The 22,663-nt window shown below is 41.3% G+C and overlaps 1 protein-coding gene across 3 annotated transcripts in view; it reads right to left on the bottom strand.

Annotated features, from left to right (window-relative positions):
• Positions 1–7,359: 7,359 nt before the first annotated feature.
• Positions 7,360–22,663, bottom strand: part of cnih3 (cornichon family AMPA receptor auxiliary protein 3) — a 94,730-nt gene continuing 79,426 nt past the window's right edge. The window contains exons 5-7 of one of the 3 annotated variants that reach the window (XM_074684753.1): positions 20,337–20,484; positions 19,683–19,737; positions 7,360–9,014 (exon numbers count right to left, since the gene is read on the bottom strand). In XM_074684753.1, the coding sequence (XP_074540854.1) occupies positions 19,710–19,737; positions 20,337–20,484 (176 nt within the window). In that variant the 3' untranslated portion in view covers positions 7,360–9,014; positions 19,683–19,709. The remainder of the gene's footprint in view (positions 9,015–19,682; positions 19,738–20,336; positions 20,485–22,663) is intronic. The other 2 variants (XM_074684754.1, XM_074684752.1) reach the window with 2 other exon arrangements.

Genomic DNA, 22,663 nt, shown 5'->3' with positions numbered 1-22,663 from the left:
TGCCTTTTCTGTTCTCACATAAGTCCTGTATTCCTCTTCTTTATTTGCATACAATAAACCATGTAAGTATGAGAAATCAGGTCAAAGAGATAATCACAGGTTTATATATTCGCTCCGGTAACCTCGTCCCTGTAAACCTTAAATCTCAAAGAAATCAATTTTCTCTTTTCCCCGGCCGTTCTTTGAAAAGGCTCATTCCTTTTAAGTGTATTGTGAAGACTCTGCAAGAGCCGCTGTTCAGCTCTTATAAGTGTCTTATTTGAGTTGTATAAGCTACTTTATGTCAGTTCTAGTTTCAGGCAGGCTTTGAATAATAATACAGATTATTTTGTGTTTAAAGAGGACAGCTTCTCGTTGTGTCTCTGCCACACACATACATACACAAGTAAGAGGAAGAAACCCAAGGAGTTTTTACTGCAGCCACTGACTGGAAGCTTCATGATACTTCAGTTTAAATTTATGATGAAATAAAATAAAGTCCAAGGGGGGTTTCTTTTCTAGGTCTTTAATGTTTTGTTTTCAGTTATAATGAAGTTGTAAGAGTAGGAGTTAGCTCTAGCAAGACAGTAGATGCACCGACTTCTTTAAATGTTTCATGATAGTTTCTAACAGTGTTGACTCACTGATGGGGTTATCAGATTAAAAGGCCTGAGGACATGCAGACTTTTTATTTCCCTGTATCCTTATAAAGGGACAGATTTTAAATAACCCAGAAATTTTATTTATCTTTTTCCACCTCTGCTAAATGGCACACCTTCGCACCATCCTCTACCCTTTACGTTATGGGAAACAGACCAGTCGCTAATTCTGACTCGACATGCACCTAATGCACCGGTCGAAGAACAAAACCCAGCTCAATTCCATGCAGTGCCATAACACAGGCAGATATTTAGGAAAAGGGCAACACACTAGCAAGGATTACTGATTGAGAGCAAACTGTATCTTGCAGGATGTGCACCAGGAGCTGATCGGCAGGCTGACCTGGAAGTGACACAGACCCCTTCCAGAATAAAAGTCTCAAAACATGAATCAAGTCTGTCATCATCAAGATCAATGTCAATTGCATCAAGCCGACACTTGTTGGCTGCGGCACACTCTTACAAATTTGCTCTTTTCATTTCAGGATGAAGCAGTCAAGGATAATGCTTTGTGATAGTAAAAAAACTTGCACTCTTCTTTATTCAAGCTCACCAGTACTGACGTGAAAATTGCAAGATTTTTCCACAGAAGATGTCTCATACGTGAGCACTTACTCGTCTGCTAAGGCAGCAGCAGCAGCACTGAGTAAAGTTGCTTTTTGCTCCTTCAAATGCACAATATGATCAAAAATACAGTTTTTGAATTCTTCCAGCAATACCAACATCTCCCACATCCATCCTTCAGCCCCTTTACTGGCTCTCTGTTTAGTCAAGTCAAGTCAAGTCAAAGTTTATTTATAGAGCACGTTTAAAAACAACCTTGGTTGACCAAAGTGCTTTACAGGGGTACAAAACAATCTCTCATACACTTTATATTAAGGAGCCAAACATCAAATATGCATAAAAACAGAAATAAAACAAGATAAGGATTTAAAAAAAAAATAGAGTAAAAGATAGGAAAGGGAATAAAATGTAAGGGATAAAAGATGCAAAGATAAAAAGAGAAAAAAAAAACAAGATTACTCATTTAGTTGGGATTGAACGCCAAAGAATAGAGATGGGTATTGCATCCACTTCTAGATCCTGCCCATTACCTGCAAAATCCTCAACAACTCTGCCCCCAACCTCCTCCAACAGCACTCCTCCACCTGCCACCTCAGATCTTCTGGCACAAACCTCCTGACCCCCATAACCAGGACCAAGAACTGTACTGTTGGTGAAACAGCATTCTCCCTCTGGATTTTCCCTTAAGACATCAACAATTAAGACTCCCTCCTCTCATTCAAAAATCAGCTCAAACCCACCTTTTCATGACAGCTTATACAACCTGACCCTCTGTTGAAAGTTGATTCACATTAAGCAGAAATGATGGCTGATGTCAGAGGCGGAGGTGTTACAGTCTGGAACTTGTGAATGATACTGTAACAAGCCAAATGTCATGAATAACATAATTAATCCAGTCATTGTGCCTCTGCATGAGCCACACAGGCCGGATTTCAACTTCCTGGACCACAGTGCCCCAGATCATCGAGGTTCCTCAACCTGAGGGACGCCCTTCATGATGAGAGGAACACGTCAGCAGACTCTGAGACGACTGGGAAACAACATGAGATGTTGATGTCGAGCTCCAGCTGGTGCTTAGGGATAGGCTTAGCTGATGTTTTGAGATGAAGAAATAAATAGTGCATGCTTCTTATTTAGTGCCGTACTTTCATGATATAATATTACTGTTGCAAGAATTTTTTACATTTACCATAAATTTCATCCAAAAGTTGATTCTCCCTAACTTTTTGTTAATTGTCTAAAAATACAAGTTTCCATGCGCAATTTGTTGTTGCTGTCTATAAGACAACACTGGTACAATAGAGGTTTTAAAGAATCTCCACCTTAAAAGGCCTTTTCAGTGAATATAACAGGTTTGTTTCTTGCTACTTCTGTTTAATTTTGGTGTTTCTTTCTTTGAAAATGCCTTATGCACAGTAATTGTTATTATTAATGCATATTAATAATCATGTGCATGTTTTCAATTGTGGCCTGATTTTTTACGTGCTTAAGGATCCACCGCACGCCAATGCAGAAGCGATCTGTGCATGGAGCCTATTCTCACCATTTAAAAGAAGAAAAGATTTGGGTTTAAGTTGATTACCGTGGTGTAATGAGGATGCCGCTTTCGCCAGCCTCTCACCTGCAGGTTATCAAGTTTGACATGAAAACAAACCTGAGCGTAAAGGACCCTGACCAACCAACCCTCCCTCTCAGCAAGACACCACAACAACTCATGTCAGTGAACATGATGCATAGTTACCTTCCCTCCAAACACACACACACAAACACACACGTCCTCCTCTCTTCCGTCTTGTTCAGGGATGAACAGCTCGCAGTGAAAGATGCAGTGAAAGCAAAAAAAATAGAAGACAGAAGAGGTGAGAGGCAGAGAGCCAGCTCCCTGGGTCGTGTTCACACTGAATTAGAGTTAAGAGGTTTTTAGGGACAAACAGGCTGAGTCAGTAAACAACACTCAAAGAGCAAAATAGCCAACTCTCAAACCCAGATACTGACCCTAATGGAGTTTGGTGCAACCTCCGAAGAGACAAAAACAGAACCTAACAGTACCAGCATCATTTTAAAACTGCACGTTAATAGTTAAAAATAAAAAAAAGGGCTCTATAGTGGGCATTTTTTATTTTCCTTAAAGTGACTGTGAGGAGTTTCTAAGTGATCTTGAAAAAAAAAAGTCTCCCTTCCAGATATATGCCTGATCGTAATCCCCCTTAAAATGACATTATGATTTACAACACATCCAAGTCTTAATGACAACACCACACCGGCTGACAAAGTTTAGAAGTGACAAGAGAGATCAGTGTTTTTCTCTTAAGAAATTGATTTCTGTGATTACTTTTGTAGTGATGGTGGAAACAGGAGCTTAACTGTCAGACAGAAAAAGGACAGAAGAGCAGAAGGAAGATAAAGGAGAGTGATAGAGCACGAGCTAAAGGCTAATACAGGGGCTAAGTTGTTTGTGTTAATGTTCATTCCAACCCACAGTCAGCAGTTATTCTGCAGTGGTCTGTTCAAACTTGAGAGTCTACCAATAAAATAAAGAGTGAGGTTACATTAGCTCTGATTGGTAGATGACTGGCAGGACGTAACCAGGATTCACTAATGTTACACATGACAGACATGTCTTAAAGCACCAGGTGTCAGTAGGGCCATACATAGCCAGCTACTGAACTATTTTGCACAAACGCACAAAATTTGCTTGTTGTCACAAAATGTATTTTCATCATACTTTTTCGCTAAATCAAACGAATATTTCTGAAGTTTCAATAAAGTACAACTGCGCCTTGATGGTGTTTTGATTACTACTAGAATTGTGCACAGCTGGGGTAAAATCTCGTCCTGTGATTCAATTTATGAAATGCTGAATTGTCCAGACGCTGCAAATGATGATAATGCTGATTTGTGAACATTTGTGTTTTTATTCACTGGTCGAACTGTCGGCCGTAATCCCGCCAACTCAGAACAGGCACAAACAAAACACTGAATGAAACTCATCATCTCCTGCTCGCCTGCTCTCCCGTCCACGCACACACACACACACACACACATCTCCTTCCCTCCCTCCTGTTGCACTCTGACCTGCTCTCAGCCTTCCTGAGAAGCTGGCCACAGCTGGCTACAAGGCGCTCGCCGCTTAGTTCGCGGAGGTAGCACCGTTTTACGACACAATGAGAACTAGAGCCTTATTTAGCAGTGTTTTTGTGTGAAAGTACCGCGCTGAAAATTCTCTAAATAAAGCGTGAATGCAGACCGATATCAGATTTTTTCGGTGGGAGTCCGTTTATTTGTGTTTTTGGTCAAGTAAAATATGGCCCCATCTGAGTGCAGAGGCAACCGGCAGAGGAGCAGGGAGGGGGTGTTTGGTGCGAGCGCTCTGGGCTTCTGCTGCAGGGGTAATTTCTGCTGTAGGGGTAATTTCTGCCCTAAACCTTGTGATAGGACCCAACTTGTTCCATCCCGGAGTATCACTTTAACACTTTTCTGATAAACTTAAATATCGAAACTTCTGAAAAAAACGTGTCATGAGAGCATGAAAACTATCAAAATCTTCGTATTTTTTTATTGTAGTTTTTTTTTTTTTTTTACTTTAGTGTTTCCATTACAAGGTTTTTTTATTGTGATATTTAGGTTGCAACTACATTAGCCATTAGCCTATGGATATGTTGGAGCACTCAGCTGCAGTAGCGCTACATACGGCTGGCTACCAAACTACAGTACAAACTAGCATCGGTTGTCATATTTCAACAACAGCGCTAAGTAACTATTGATATCTTGTGTTATTACCTGGTCTGTAATGAAAAGTTGCTCTGAACAAGAAAAGTTGTTTCAAAACAGGATCCAATCTTCATTTCCAAAACAAACACAGGTCTCGTTACATGTCACGTTATCACGACAGTGAGCATGCGACTCCGGGCAAGAAGGTGTCACTACAGTCCAATTAAAACAGATCCTCCTCACAGTCCCTTTGAGCTCGTTAATGTCTTCTCAGTGATATAACATATTTAGTCAGTTCATCCCATGAGAGTTGATTTACTGTCTCGTTTCAGTCAGGAAAACATGTTTGGACAGTCACAGAGCCAATTTTTGCTGGGCCTCTAATATAAAAAAATACCAATATGCATCAGGAAGCTTTAGCCTCATGCAGAGCGAGATTTAAATGAGCTCCCTTGCTGTGAAAAGTTGAAGGAACAGAGTTTTTTAGACAAACCTCGGGTACCAGACAGCTGAGCACAGTGTGCCGGAGCCGCAGGACAAGAGCTCAATGTCATTTCACAGCTTTAAGAGGAGAGCTGGATGCTGCTGGGGATTTGGTGGAAGAGAACAAAAACAGAGGAAGGTGAAGGGAGGGGGACTAATCCAAGAACATCACTGCCAGTCTGCACACACAAACACACACACACACACACACACACGCACACACACACGCACACACACACACATTGAGGGGCCACGGGGTCAGCAGAGTGTGCCTGGTTTAATTATGATGAAATATGTGGCAGTTCCATGGACTGGACCCAGATGCATCCTGGGAAGACAGGCTGTCACCAATCTGTCAGTGCCTGTCTGCCACGGTTCGGACACACACTTGCTCACCTGCAGTCTCACACACACTCGCTTAGATTACAGTCCCACAGATAGTCATATGAATGTTGTTCCACCATCTTCTTACAGGTTAGTGTTTTAAAATGCTGCATGGGTATTGATATTTCCTCATTATTAATTAATCAAAGAGTATTGGTATCTGGCAGGATTATCGCTTGTGTGGCAACACTTGACTTCAGAGGTCCACAAACTGGCTTAGTGCGCAAATTTTGAGGGTGTAGTGCTGTCTCAAATCGCATATTGCCGAGCACCGTACTTACCAGGAATGATGACATGATGTCGACCTCTTCTTCTTCTACATCTAATTGTGACCGGCTTCCAGCACATTTCCGCCAAATACCGCCACTATTTGTCTGCAAATTTTCAAAGCCTTTTCAGTAGTATATTAAACACAGCTAATAACACGATCAGCGGTGTAGAGTTTATTAATGGGGGTCGGTGCAGCTGACTGAGGCTACCGAGAGAGCTATGCTGGGCACCGCGGCAGTTAAAATACATCCACAAATTAAATGTCTGAGTGGTGCTTCTGGTCATGTACTCACTGTGCAGGGTCTAACCCGCTTGTTTTTATATTTGCCTGGTTCACTGGGTAATGCTAGGGCCCTGGTAACTGTTAGCCCAATGAGCTTTAGCATTTGAGATAGCTGTTAGCTCAACTAGCATTAGCATAGCCCAGTGTTTCTCAAATCTGGTCCTGGTGCCCCCCTGCCCTGCGTGTTTTAGATGTTACCCCACTCCAGCACACCTGATTCAAATGAATGGCTCGTTATCAGGCTCGAGCAGAGCTTGATAATGAGCTGATCATTTGATTCTGTCTCTTCGTCCTGGCAGACTACCTGCGTTTGTTTATATCTGGCACGCCAGAACCAGCTGTGGCTCTGCAGCAGAGGTAGCGCCGTTTTTACGACACAATGAGAACTAGAGCCTTATTTAGCGGTGTTTTTGTGTGAAAGTAACGCGCTGAAAATTCTCTAAATAAAGCGTGAATAGAGACTGATATCAGATTTTTTCGGTGGGAGTCCGTTTATTCGTGTTTTTGGTCAAGTAAAATACGGCCCCGTCTGAGTGCAGAGGAAACCTGCAGAGGAGCAGGGAGGGGGTGTTTGGTGCGTGGGCTCTGGGCCTCTGCTGCACAAAATCACTGCTGTAGGGGTAATTTCTGCCCTAAACCTTGTGATAGGACCCAACTTGTTCCATCCCGGAGTATCACTTTAAAATAAAAAAAGTCAGAAGGACTGTGGGACCTGGTTTATCCTTGAACAGGTGTACCGCCCCGTTGATGCACAAGTCTGTTGTCCTAGCGACTCTGTACAGTTTTTGCTCAATGCAGAATTGCTCATGCTGGATTGAATTTTAGCAAACTGAGCCCCAAATTGCTTGTAATGATGTATCAAGCAGTGTGAATGTGTATGAAGGGAAGTTCTTAATACTTGGCTTGTTTTGGTTTTTGTTTGTTTTCAGCACATGAATGTTGTGTAACTGGTGAATTTGCTGTGAAGTGTAAAAGAGCAAGTCTATTTCCCTTTAAATGTTGATGTTAAAAATGGAAACAGCAGGCTTTGATTTTAAAATACTTTATTTCATAAACAATATCTAAATTGAACTTGTTTGGTCACATACACAGAAAGGATAGAAAATGCTCGAATAAGAGAAAAACAAGAAGAGCTGGGCAGTCCTCTCTGCTCCCCTGGTGATAACTCATGAATAGGGCTCATTGTGTGGAGACAACGGTAAAGACTCAAAGAACGGCCTGATGGTCAGAAAACTGTGCTACACATGGAAGATGCAGGTTCAAACACCTGCCCTGCTGAAGTTTCTCTGAGCAACACATCCACTATACCAGCTGCCATCCTCTGACCAAGAAACAACTCTCTCTGGGAATCATTTTACGGACAAAACACTGAAACATTTTCTTATTTATGAGTAAAGTTTTTGCCTTATCTGCTACAGGTGTTTTACTCAAATCAAAGATAAAGACAGATTTATTCTAGGCACCTTTATCGTCTTGTTTAATTCTCATTTGACTACATTGTGGTTATAAAATATAATCTTGTTTCAAACTAAACATGGAGGCAAGCCAGCAGTTTCCCACAAACAGACATAAATAAATCTATTCATTGTACTGAGAAGACGACATTTTGGACCATGGTGTAAATTGAAGTCAGAGAAGTTTGACATTGCACCCCCTGTCTTCAAACAGGGCCAGAGAGTTCTCACTTTGCTGGAAGACCTTCACCTAAACTATCATAAATGATCTCTACTATACAAAGCCAAATATTGCAAATATTGTGCAAGATCAAATACACTGATTTGTGCAAATAATGTGTGCTCCTCTACTAAAAAAAGCTTTGACAGGTGTCAGTTTTTAGTCTGAGTTTAGAAAAGTTTCCCACAACAGTACAACACTAGGACAACACTAAGGAGGCATTTGCTGTATAGAGTACCTTTTGCTGTAGATCATAAATTATTATAAATGTCTTTTGTCAAAGAATACACTGAAATGCACATGTCACAAAAGCCATTCACTTAATTTGAGAAAGAAAAACCCACAGGCTAACGGACTGTGCGCCCCGACCGTTGGAGAAGTTTGGTAGCGAGCTGCTCTGGAGCCTCTCTCAGAGTTCCTGCTCGTCTGTACACTGAGATCCGTCTGTCCTCTTGATCATGTGTCCAACTGTCGCTCGTTTGTGGCTCACCAGTGAAGCTACGGGTGGTGAGACGTCGAGGAGGAATGACTGAGGGTTGGTGAGCTGTGCTGGGCTGGACAGTGCTTCACCACGCTGTGCCTGAGACAAACTGTGCAAACGCTACTGTGCTCTTCGTCCTCTGGGCTACGGGTGCTGGCACTGAGTGGTCAGTGCGACACCCAGAGGAGGCTGTTGATGTGTAGTATGTGTGTGTTTGCATGTGTGTGGGTATACGTGTGTGTGTGGTACAAACATTGGCCAGGCAGTGATAAACTCGGGTCTCTCTTTGACCATCGAACTGTAAACAAGTCTTTATATACAGTCAGAGATTAAATGGAAATAGAAAGGCAGATACGACCCCCTTCAGTTCTTTGACTTCAGAGCAAAAGAAGTTTCTCTTTCTCCTTTCTACTCTGAATGTCCTGTTTCTGTACCAAAACAATGGCAGTCTGTGTGTCCAAACGTTTAATGTTTTCTCCAGCTGCTGATGAATCAGTCATATGAGGTAACCAAGGAGTAGATCATACTGCAACACAACAAGAGGAAGAAATAGGAAATGAGAGTGAGACACGTTCTTGAAAAAGAAAGTAAAACATTTGAACAGTGTGTGTGTGCGCGCGCGTGTGTGTGTGTGTGTGTGTGTGTGTGTGTGTGTGTGTGTGTGTGTGTGTGTGTGTGTGTGTGTGTGTGTGTGTGTGTTTGAAATGTTGCACAAATGACATATCCATACACTGCTCTCGTAGCTGACTCCAGATTTTATGGGTGTGTTTGTTCGTGCACTTGAAAGAGGAAACTTTAGAGGTGGACTTATTAATGTTCGCTGCTGACAGAAGACCAGCTGCTGTTTTTTTTAAGTCTCTCTGAAGCTTTCTGTCATGATCTGCGTCACACTGTGTGATGATGTTTATTCTAAAGAAAGTCTTAGTGACGGGGCTCTTTCTTTAGTGGCAAATGTTTGCAAAAGGTCCACATATTTTCTTCCTGTCATTATTTAAAGACTCACTCTAAATATGATCACAATGAAGGAAGAGTTTTTGTCATTTCACTGTTGGCTGATATATAATTTAATTATCAAAATGAACTGTTAAAATTAGTCAGATATCAGGCTGAATGTTTATATGTACAACTAATGCACTCACTGCAACCCACTAATGCTGTCTGTCCTCACAGACACAGACACAGACACAGACACAGACACACACACAGACACACACACACACACATACATCTGACCCATCTGTACATCCATCCATCCATCCATCTACTCATCAACCAGATTCATTCATCCATCCATCAACCTTCCTTTCCTTCCCCCCTTTCTTCCTTCCCTCTGTCCTTCCCCCCTTCCTTCCCTCTGTCCCTTCTTCCTTCCTTCCTTCCTTCCTTCCTTCCACGCTTTCATTTCTACATCATTTCACCAAACTTTCATCTATCTATACATCCACTTCCTTCCTTCCTTCCTTCCAGTAATCTTTCACCCACCCTCCTTTGCTCCCTCCAGTCTTCCCTTCTCCCATCCATCCATCCATCCGTCCACCCATCCATCCCTCTTTTATCCTCTCACCCATCCCTCTTTCTTTCTTCCTCCTTCCTTCCTTCTCCTTCCTGACCTCCTTCCTTCCATCCTCTTTATGCGTATATCCATCCATCCATCAATCCATCCATCCATCCACCCATCCTTTCACCCACACCTATTCATTTTCTTCCTTCCTCCCTTCCATCCTTCCTTCTCCCTCACCATCCCCTTCTTCCATCCTCTTTATACTTCCATCCATCCATCCATCCATCCATCCATCCATCCATCCATCCATCCATCCATCCTTTCATCCATCCTTTCACACACTCCTTTTTATTTCTTTCTCCCTTCTGTCTTCTCTCCCATTCTTCTTTCCTTCCCTCATTCCTGCCTTCCCTTCTTCTGCCCTTTCTCCTTTCCTTCCTTCCTTCCCTCTCCCTCCTGACCCTCTTCTGTCCATCCTATTTATGCTTTCATCCATCCATCCATCCATCCTTTCACCCACCCCTCTTTGTTTCTTCCTTCCTTCCTTTCTTTCCTCCTTCCTTCCTTTCTTCCTTCCTTCCCCCCTTCTCCATCCTGACCACCTTTTTCTAACCTCTTTATGCTGCTATCCATCCATCTATCCATCCAGTTTGCAAATTTTGAAAACTCCTGTCTTGTGAAACTTTTTTATTTGAACATGTTGGTAACAAGATTTCCGCTGGACTTAATTCTTTTCTTTTGTCCCCACTTTTTTTTTTTTTTTTTTTTTTTTTGTGTGTGTATATATAATTATTTATATATTTATTCATTTTTTACTTCATTTTTTAACACTGAACTCCAACAACAACAACAAAAAAATTACATCCTTCCTGGCATGTTAGTGCTTTTAGATTATGATATAAAAAAAGACAGGAAGAAGAACTCCCGAATGCAAAAGAAAAAGCAGAAGCCAATGAAAGCATCATGTTAATGCAATGAGCAAAGCATCAAAGCACAAGTCTCTGCAGCACAAAGTAGGAAACACCATAAAATCCATTTCCTTTATAAAGTCATGATCACAACACCTATAGATCCTTGACACAGGGACGTGTGGTTTTCCCCTGAAAAGAAGACATGGATGAGTGTTTGCATTAGACAGGACCAGCCAGAACCACAGATTGGGGACTCAACACTTCTCACTGAGCTGTGACTTGACAGGAACAGATCAGCAGCTCGCTGACAGTTACAAGCACTTCCAAAAAATCGTGATCACCCCCCCGAGCATCTCTGAGCTCCCAACACCTCTGTTAAACTCTGCTGGTGAGAGGACCGGGAGTTCATTTGGTTGACTCAGGAAAAGCGTTGGACGGGGAGGAAATATGATGCAGAGAGAAAGCAAAGCAGAGGAAGAAAGAGGAGGAGAGAGGTAGGGAGGGTTAGGGGAGGGGCGGACAGATCAAAAGTGAAAGGCTGCTTCCTCCTCTGAGACCTGACCTCCTCTCATTAAACCTTCTGGGAACTGGCTTCATCATTAGTCGACGGACTTGTAGCTCTTTAAATTACAGCACCTTCACTCTCACAGCCTAATGAGACATTAACTAAACATTATGTAAGCTTAAATATGACTCGCTGCATGAGATGCTGCAGCTCAGAGGAAGTATCGTTCAACATATCCAGTGCTGCTGCTTGTTTGGCTTGCTATTAACAACTATCACCTCATCCATGCTTTTTATTGGTAGTTCTCTTTCTGAATCAGCTTTAATCATCACAAGCTTAACAAAACGTTTGACCATGAATAGGAAATACCTGGATAGGATGTGCTGTAATTCATAAACTGTGTATATTTGATCAGATTAGGTGGTGTTCTCAGTTATTACCAGCCATAAGACCTGAATTGCATCATAAACATGTCAAGTTACAATTAAGCTCCATAAACAGCAGAGGTCAACACATGCTCTTCAAAATGCTGCTGGGAATCCTGTTAACTTCTCTTTTCAATTGAGCCACATCTGTTGGGAACATACATTTGTTGGATGAGCAGCAGAGCTGAGTGACTGAAATCTTATCAAGTGTTTTTGTCTTACTTTAAGTAAAACATGTCTTGATATGCACAATAAAAGCCACATTTAACTTGCCAACCCAGAAAAAATATCTTGTTTCATCCCTGACGGAACAAGACAAACTTGCTAGAAAATTTGCTTGAAACTACAATAATGTCTTGATACAAATAACTTTTCTTTTATTCCGTTGGCAGATTTTTTTTTAACTTGTGACAAGCAATTCAGACCCCATTTTCATCTTTAATAACTTCAGAGAGGACATTTTTTCTGGACTGGTCAGGTTAATGTGGCTTATAGTAAGTCGTTAAAGACATTTTCTATTGAAATAAGACAAAAAACTTGATAAGATAACATTTTTTTTTTGTTGTTTCTTCCTTCCTGCCTTCATTCCTTCCTTCCTTTTGTGGAAGGAAGGAAGAGGGTTGTGCCATATCTTCTCTGCCAATGCCAAACAGCTTATTCCGCCATTGACTGAGGTCACACACGTCAACCAGCATCAGACACAAGTCAGGTTAAGGGGTTGTGTTGGTCAAACAGCTGATTGAACAAGTGTAAAAATGGGGTTGAAGTCTGGACTGCTGGCAGGTCGCTTCTTCCTCCCCACTCCCAAATTCTGGAAACCTTGCTCTGTGGGGGGCGTGCTTTGTCATCTTGAAGGATGGGGTTTGGTTCTGGCTTGCCACTGGTTGCAGAATCTCATCTTGATTTCTTTCTGCTCTGAGATTGCTTCAAATGGTAACAGGCTTGTTCCTCCAGTGAGGAAGATGCTTTGTCATCCAACAAAGTCAACAGCACCAGCAGAAGAAGCTGTTTGGCATGGCCATCACTTTGGTCCACCATCACTAACAGCTGCTTAAAGGTCCCATAAAGAAATGTGATGTAACAGTTTAGACATCCTGTGTGGACAAAAGCATCAAGTTTAATCTCTCTTTTCTGGTTTGTAACAATGATATTTCCAGATTAAAATCATCATCCTGGCCTGCATGCACATCCAGTAATTACACAAACAGGACCATAAGTCGCGTCACACCTTTATGAAACAGCCCATTCGGCTATAGTGTGAACCAAATGCTCAACTGCTAAAAGCTGGCCAGTTAACTAGCTGCACCATGACTGTAAAAAATATATATAATTCCTCCTAAATCTAAATTTGCTGTTAATTTCAACGTTCACAAAGAATTTCCCAAATGTTCGTCATCTTTCATGTTAAATTTTAACACATGAGTATGTCTCCTATCTTTAAAACTAGAGATGGGTATTGATAAGATTTTGGTGATACCAATGCCATTATCAATTCTGTATGTTGAGCCCAATTTTTATCAATTCCCTTCTCAATTCTTTTGCTGAATTTTCTGTACAGAAAGTAGCTTTACAGGTTTTCTGTGTCAAGAACATTTTACTGGGCTTAAAAGTAAATAAATATGACATGACACCTTTGGTGTTTATGCTGCATGTCAACAAATGTTTGAACATGGCAGTGGTGTAGCCACCATTGAATGATATTGAACTGAAGGAATTCTTAGAATCAAACATCATTCTAAACCCTCTTCAGTCTGGTTTTAGGAAACAGCATAGCACCACTACTGCTGCCCTTAAAGTTCTTAATGACGTGTTTGAGGCCTTGGACTCAAAAGGTTTTGTGTTGCACTGTTTCTTGACCTATCAAAGGCGTTTGACACTGTTGACCACAATCTACTTTTAAAAATTCTCTTCAAGATTGGAATTTCTAAACAAGCAGTCGCTTGGTTTGCCGACTATTTAGTAAATAGGTTACAGTGTGTTCAGATGGCTGGAGTTAGTTCTTCCTTTCTTGAGGTCACAAAAGGCGTCCCACAAGGCTCAGTCTTAGGACCCATTCTGTTTACAATTTATATCAATGATTTGTGTGCAAACTTGCCAAATGCGTCACATCATCTTTATGCTGACGACTCTGTAATTTACTGCTGTTCACATTCAGTTGCGCAGGCATTTGAATTCTTGTAAACTGCTTTTGATGTAGTGCAGATTCGTCTGAAAATTTTAAAAATGGTTTTAAATGCTGATAAATCTTAAATAATGCTTTTTTCAAAGGCATCTGTTCCTCTGGAGGAAATCCCCTCAATTATAGCTTTCCAAGGTAAAACCCTAGAGCTGGTTACCAGCTATAAGTACCTTTGGATTAACTGTTGATGGGGACCTTTCTTTCAAAGTGCATATGAAAAATCTACTTTCTAAACAAAGGGCGAAGCTCAGTTTCTTCTATAGGAACAAGTTGTGTTTCTCTCTCAGAGCTAGGAAGCTTTTGGTGTCTGCTACTTTTTTGCCTGTTCTTGATTATGGTGATGTTGTGTATATGTCTGCTTCAACCACCTGACTTCAGTCCTGTCTACCACTGTGCTCTGAGGTTTGTCACGGGTTGTAGTCGCTTCACCCATCACTGTGAACTGTATTCTAAAGCTGGCATGCCCTCTCTGGATATATGGCGATACACCCACTGGATGACTTTGGTGTATAAAGCTCTTCTTGGCCTGGGTCCTTGCTATTTAAGTACTTTTCTTGGGAGAAATGAAAGCCATTATGCTTTACGGTCAAATGACATCTTGTATCTTTCTGTTCCACGTGTACGAACTTAAACAGGAAAAAAAGCTTTTCATTGCTCCTTCTACTTGGAATGCCCTCCAATCTAAACTGAAACTGGCTGAACTTGTTTCTATGGAAGTTTTTCACTCTACCCTGAGAAACCGACAACATGAATCCATTCAACAGTGCCTGTGTTCTTAAATTGTTTTCTTATAATAACTCCTGCATTTTATTGTTTGTATTCTAATCTCTGTGGCTGTACTCTGTCTGTTTTGTCTACTGTGACATGTGTTACTGCCTCTCTTGGACAGGTCGCCCTTGTAAAAGAGTTCTTGACCTCAATGGGTCTTTTACCTGGTTAAATAAAGGTTAAATAAATAAATAAAAATATTACAGCATTGCACAAATTGTTTTTAGCATCCCTTTTCTTAAAGTGATCTTGATTCTCCTCTCTTGTCTTGTGGATTCTGTAAAAAATCAACAAGGGAACTGTTAATCACAAAGGCTAAACCATTTCTGATCAATTCCTAACAGGAACCATCAATACTCAGTACTCATCCAGATTTAAAACAGCCTAACACATGCAGTAATCCTGCTGTTAGCGCCTGTAATGGTTGGGTCTACCTCCATTAAATTTATTTACTATAAACAGTCTGTTTTTGTCACTTATGGCTTGATGTACGTACTAGCCTCTGTTTTTTTATGGAGCAAACCGTCACTCGCCGTCTCACACTGCTATCATAAAGCTGGCTCAGCAGTGCACCGTTGTCAGGTTGTTTATTTGACACCTACCCTGTGGCAGCGTTTATTAAGAACTAAAACACAGAGAAAATAAAAATAAATCATGTTGCTTGTCGTCTGTTTAGCTTATGTAGGTCATACCGAGGCATCAGGATTCATTTCAGTTGGTTTCATAAGCAGCTAAAACTCCTCACTGGAGCTTTAAATTTCAGTCTGTTCTACGCGGTTATGCCCAATTAATGCTAATTAGCTCTAGCTGATTATAATCCTGTGCCGCTGGCGCTGTTTGTTCTTTTATTTAGCCACTGGATTAACATGGTCATCATGAAAAGGGTAACTTGAGCTTGGCAGCTTGTTGTCTCACTGTTCTGATACTGTTCTCTCGCAGCCAAATCACAAGCTGCCTCTTTCCTCCTCTCTTATCTCGTTTATTGTCAGACACTTCTTTGGACATTGTGATTTCAGTGAAAACAATGAATGAACACATTTTCTTCTGCTTCAGTGAACATTGCATCATGAATCCTGACTTTATAATAGCACATGGAAAAGTAGCTCTTCCAGTGCAAAACACAATATTCATAACAATTGATGTTTTCATATTGAAGTATAACGATAGAGTACAAATTGTATTGATGGGTGATTTATGGTGTGAATTTTTACAGGGCTGATTTCTGTTTTTAAAAACAGGAGAAACATAAAACATCCTGGTCTCATGACAGATGTCGCTTATTTCACACTCCATTAGGCTCTAACATCTGTGCAGGTAATGAGCCAAGGTTAACCTCATGTGGCCTGTGTGTGTGTGGGAGTAAGCAAACAGAGAAGCCAGGTTTCTATGGCCATGAAGAAGAGAAGAAGTAATGATGGGAAAGTAAGTTTAAAACAGGATAGCACACAGGTAGCAGCATCCATCAACATGCTGAGGACCAACATTGAGAAAGTGGAAAAATGAGACAATAAACCTGCTCATCTTGCAAAGGAAAAGTCTTCTTGTTGCAGGGAAAAAAACGTCTGTGTGACAAAACAAGTTCAGGAGAAGAAAAAAAGGAGGAGGAGAAGAGAGGCAAGAGGTTGAAGGGTTAAGGTCTAAGATCACACTCTGAGGAAGACTTCATTTGGCAGGCAGGGCATCATTACCATCCAGAGCCAGAGGAGCTACAGTTGAGGAGGGCCAGACAGCACAGAGCTCACCTTGGGCTATGGCAGAATGAAAACTGAGTCGACACAAGCCAACTAGCATGGAGTTTCTCTCTCGGTGTTATACTGTGACAAATTAAGCTCTGTTTGCAGAGTTATCGTCTTTTAATTATGGCAGAAATGATTTGTTGATTACAAAAACGCCCCTGTCATGGGACCACTAAAGGATTAACGTAAAATATGAAAAATAGGTGTTTGAAAAGCTGCCCTTGTAACCTGTGCTTCTGCCCTTCAGCTGTGCCCTGGTGGACAAAATCAAGAGTTATAGAGTAATTCCAGCTTATTATCTCTCAGATAAACTCCACTGAGCAACCAAATAGGGTTTTCAATCACCCTCCTCCCTGCTGTGGAGGGGAGAGCACATGTTAGGCTGTACGGGTCTGTAAGAGCATGCACACTTTTAATTAAAGGCACACATTCTGTGCCTGTGTGTGTGTGTGTATGAGGTAACATGTATTGTGAGGGTGTGAAGGATCTTTAGGTCACAGGTGCAGTCATGTGGTGCAGGGTGTGTTTGGTTTTGGCAGCAGGAGAAAGAGGGTTAAGTGTCACAAGGCGAGGAAACAGTAACAAGCCTGAAGGAGCAGGTTTCAGACCAATTCACTTCCAGTTCTACCATTTCAGTGCCTCTATCATGTGACCTACGTTTACCGTAAAGGTCACTGAATGTAGCTCACTGTTCATTACCAGTTGGAGCTACGCCTTGTCGTAAACCACCTCCATTACAGAATAAAGAATCCCAAATGGAAAGGCAATTGAGGATCTGATCTGAGGAACTGATGGAAACGGAAGTGAGTTGACCATCGCCCTGAGTTAGAGGAGTACCTTGATAATGCTGCTGCTGCTGTCCCTGGTCTCTAAAACAGCAGGTTAATCCAGCATGAGCCAGAGCAGGACAGGATGGAGTGAGATGGAGAAGCAAGATGGAATAAGTTTAAGATGCATCCTCAGTATACAACCACAGACATCCTGTGTCCAGAACATGACCAAACACGCCACCTTGCGTGTGCTGCTCAGCACTTAAAGGCCCTGTGAGGAGTTCATACGAGATCTTGAAATAGTCTCACTTTAAATATTTGTCAGTTTATTATCCACAATTTGAATTGAGATTATCAGTACCAAAAGGGAGAAGTAACAATTTATTGGATTTCTTTTGCAGTAATGATGGACAACGAAGCTGAACTGATAGAAAAAGGACATCAGAGCAGAAGAAAGCTAAACAGGAGAGTGACAGAGCACAGGCTAAAATACTGGCTAATCTGTTTGTGATAATGTTGATTCCAACCCACAGTCAGCAGTTATTCTGCAGTGGTCTGTTCAAACTTGAGAGTCTATCAATAAAATGAAGAGTGAGGTTATGTTAGCTCTTCTTGGTGAGGTTGGAGTTGGTAGATGAGCTCTGGTAGGACATAACCAGGCTTTACTAATGTTACAAGTTAAGGACACGTCTCAGAGCACCAGGGTGAAGAACACTAAACAGATAAGCACCGTTTCCACCAAGCAGTTCATTTTGGTTTGTCTCTGTATTGAACATATTTTAAGGTGGAGCTGCAACACTGTAGTCCATTGATTGGTTGAAAGAATCATCACGTACTGCGTGAAAGTGTCTGCTGTATTTCTCCTTGCGGCACACAGTCTTCTCTAAAACAAGGCTTGATTGTGCTTTTTAACAAGGATCCACACACCAATCACAAAGAAGATAAAGGCTGAATGTCTTCCATCGTTGCTCTTTGTTTACTGTGTCCCGTTTTTCTTCTTCATTGGATTTATTAGTAGGGGTACACTATGTCACGCTGCTATGACGTCATACTATTATACAACTGAGGCAGCAATTGACGTCAGGCTTACACGCCGTCTACCAAGAGGGGGCACAGTTGGCTGTGGAAGCGCAAACAGGATCAGACATTTCCGATCAAACCTGCACCTAACTGGACTGATCCATACCAGACTGCTTGGCGGAAATGGGGCAATAGTCTGCTCACCTTCTGGCTACTCCCAGTTTGATTGTTGTTATGTTTCAAACAACAGAGCTACCTTACTATGATTTTGCAAGTTTTCACATACTGCCTACTACATACTGAATGTTGGCCAAAATAGTAGTGTAGTAGGCTGTTTGGAAAACAGCCTGTGACACTATCCCGAAAAACACTACCGATGCTGGCCACAGGTGTCACTGCAATCAACACCAAAACCTCACAGAGCCTTTAATGAACCAGAGCAGAGCCAACTTCATTTTACTTTGTGTATTGGAGAAATGTGACCCTCTGTGCTAACTGCTACAGACTCAGGCATGAAATGAATGAAATAAATAAGAGACAGAAAAAAAACATTTTCTCCCTTTTTTGATTTCAACCATTCTACCATGCCAGGAGGGGAAACAACACAAACTCTTTCTCCTAATCATCTGTTTCTTCTAAATATCAGAGGATGTATTAAAGAATACAACTAGTGTCTTTTCAACTTGAATTGCAGAAATGCTGGACCTGCTTATGCTAACCTTGGGAAAAAAAGAGATAGGGTTATGTGCAGAAAATGCAAAAGACATCTCAACAGTGTTCTTAATATTTAAGGTAAAATTTGAGTGATATTGAAGCAGCACCCATGCTTGTGTCAGTTTGAAGAAGTCTAAAATGAAGCTTCTTTTCTCAAAACTGAACAAGTTGACACACTTCTGAAATACTGTGTCATCGCAGAGGGAGCATTCCCTCATTGCTCATGATGTTGCTTTTCTACCTGTGTGGTAATGCTGTGATTAACATATTAACAGAGCACCACCTGCCCTAAAAGACACAACAGCACATGTTTCTCTTCAAAGAGGGGACCTGCAACACACGTTAAATGTTAAATCACAGCATTATCACACACATATAAGAACAACTCCATGTTAAAGTTGCAATCCTTTTTGGTTGTGCTAAAACTTTGACTTGCATGGCTTCAGAGAAGTTTTGTGCTCATTTTGAAAACTTTGGTCCATATTGCCAACAGTCATTCATGCCACATTAACGGCAGGTTTAGCTCATGAAAAAATCCAGATCAAGATAGTTTAATGAAATCTGTGTTGGCCATATGGAGAAGTGGTAGGTTCAAATTCGATGATAGTGTTAACGCACAATTCCTTTACATAGCATGACATGTAGAAATAAAATAAGGATTGTACCTTTAAGTGTTTCCATTGATAAGACTATTAGAGGGATATATCCAGGTTCCACACACTGCAGCACCCACATGACACATGGGACAGGGATCCGGAGTCATTGTTAGACATGGAGAGCAGCATTGATCACATTATCATCAGGAAACAGCATCAGATATTGGACAATATTAAAAACAAGGTGATACTTCAAGCATTGAACAAAGACTTTAAACGTCAGTGTGTATCACTGATATCCTGGCGCTGAGCACTCTGCTGGTGCTTGTCAATGAAGTAAAGAATCAACTTCTCTTGACATCACATGCATTAGTGGTAGACGTAAACCTAGCTAACCTAACAGATCTGCTCTATGTGAAGAGTTTGCATGTGATAGCCAGAGAGATGGTTACTTTATTCAGTGATTTGCACTGTGCTTCACCAGATCTGTGAAATCAAACCAAGTTATGTAACCATGAGATGGGAGTATGGTTTGAAACAAACATATGTGAGTGTGTGTTTTCTCAACTTCCATTCCTAAATTAGTCTAGGTCAAAGTTTTTTTATTTAAAGAGGCTTAAATTCTGTTTCATTTTTTCACTCTGGCAGCTGTAATCAGATTAATGTAATCTCTTTACATGTAATCCAATTATCTCCCCACACTGCCTGTCACAATGTGCTCACCAGTAGAGATAGTAGAAGAAGGAGAGGACGAAGAAGGACAGCTTGCACCAGGCCTCCTTCAGGCAGAACTTGAGCGTGTCGCCGTTCATCACAGATGCTGGGTCGTACAGCAGCTCTTTCGTGTCCGTTGGGGAGTGAAAGTACCTACCACAGAGGGCAAAACCACATCGCGGGTAGTTGACCCGTTCCAGACCCAAGAGGAGAGGGTAATGGAGGAGGTAGATGTCGAAGATGATGGAGAGAAATGGGGAAGGTATGGAAAAAAATGGTATGATGAGTTAGGATGGACACCATCATGCAGCAGACGTGGGTGAAACATTTGCTTAACATGTTTGAGGTGAGCGTTCATGAAACCTTTCCCTGAACAAGGCACAGACTACACAGAATCAACTAAAGCACACTTTTTGTATAAAGGCTTTGGGTCAGGTCAAGAGGAACAACATAGGTCTGATGTTGATAATTTGCTATTTTTTGGGGAAGTCTCCTGACATGATCAGCATTTCGTTGTTGCACTTGTTCCTTACTGATAGACGATGAATTTTTCAAATCAACTAGGGAGTAAAAGGTTTATAAACACACTATAAAGGCAGGGCTTTTTTTACGACACTACTACAGCCAAAAACTGCTTTTATTACCAAACCCTTTACAACCTGTCTTCATAAAGACGTACACCCATCTTAGCAGTGGAGGCAGGGTTTAGCTTCATTCATTCAGACGAGTTATTGCTCTTTAAACTCTGAATTGAAACTGAAAGCTGAAAGAGTGACTATACTAACTTAAGACCTTCAGCTTAACTTGTCAGCGGTTGTCACAGTTATAAGGTAAACATAAAAAAATCTTCACAAGTATACCCTTATTTATGTTTTATTATATGTACAAATAAACTTGTCATGTTTTAATCAGATCTATTGACTAACTGAAAGCACCAGTGACATCAGCGCCTGAGAGCTATTAAAAGTGTCCACTATGCGAAGCACAAAGGTGTATTTAGCCCTGTTTCCACCAAGCAGTCCAGTATGAATCAGTACAGTGCAGTACAGGTTGCATCTGTGAAGCCTGATCCTGTTAATGTCCCCACAGCCAACCGTGCCCCCTCTTGGGAGGTTGCATAAAATCTGGATGCCGATAGCTGCGTCAGTTACAAAACAGTGTGACGCCATAGCAGCGGGCCAAGGTGTACCCTGTTAATATATCAATAAAGAAGACAAACACGGCACAGTAAACAAGGAGCAACAATGGAAGACATTCAGCAATTTGTCTTCTCTTTGTGATTTCCATGTGGCTCTTTGTTACAAAGCGCAATCAAGCTTTGTTTCAGAGAAGACTGTGTGCCGCCAGGAAATATAAAGCAGCCGCTGTTGCATGGTGAGTGATAATTCTCTTGACCAATCAACGGACTGCAGTACTGTGGCTGCACCTTCTGGAGATCAGATCGGTTTAGTCTGGCAACCCAACAGAAGGGTACCGTACCAGTAAGTGGGACGGTACACCTTGGCAATTTGGGGCTTTGTCTCAGGATTAGTCAATGAAAATGCCACAAATTATGTGCCATACTAAGATAAACCGAACTGATCTACTTGGTGGAATCGTGGCTTTAGAGGCACCTAAGAAAAAAAAAAAGTGGGATTTTGAAATTCAAGTTGTCAGTTAATACTACAATAAATTGGAAATTTTTAAAGAGAACAAGTCAAATTTTTATTAGTTATAATGTACGTTTAGTTTGATGAAGATCTGCCATGCAGCCAATTTTCTGAACTACAACAAGGACTGTGGAGTATTTTCAGTGAAACTCAACAGATTTTAAAAGGACTCAACAAAAAGCCACATGATAGAAATACATGAATTGCATGTATCCAAGGACAGAATCAAGATGTGTGTTGGTTTTTAAAACCAACACTAGATTTGGTCTGGTTCTGACATTTTGACAGCAGCGCCGCAGCAAAACTACAAAAGCGGACCCTGTCTGTGCAATCACCTCTGTCAATATGTCACCTCAGCAGCCATGTCCAATAAGCTCATGGGAGACAGGTGCCTGTTACTTATAATGTCACTGAAACCTGCTGGTGTGCCGTACTGAAGTAAAGGGGTAGAGGCTCTGACTGGTTTGACTTGTAATGGAAAATGTTACAACAAGTTAAACAAAATATGATTGATATTTGAATGGATATTCAAATATATTTTCACCCAGGTCAAGTTATGTTCCTATCAAAGTATCAGGTCTGGGGTCCATTTGACTCTTGTCTCAAAATGCTTTTAATGACACATTTTCTCCTTTCTTATTACAGTCACTCTTAACCCACTAAGTGAACACACAGCTGAGGAGAAAT

The sequence above is a fragment of the Halichoeres trimaculatus genome, unplaced genomic scaffold, assembly GCF_033239565.1.
Source record: "Halichoeres trimaculatus isolate MK-OKI-2021-1 unplaced genomic scaffold, fHalTri1.1 fHalTri1_scaffold_13, whole genome shotgun sequence".
In the NCBI taxonomy this organism is placed as follows: Eukaryota; Metazoa; Chordata; class Actinopteri; order Labriformes; family Labridae; genus Halichoeres; species Halichoeres trimaculatus.
The sequence above is the reverse complement of the archived record's forward strand: the minus strand, read 5'-3'. Positions and strand labels throughout refer to the sequence as shown.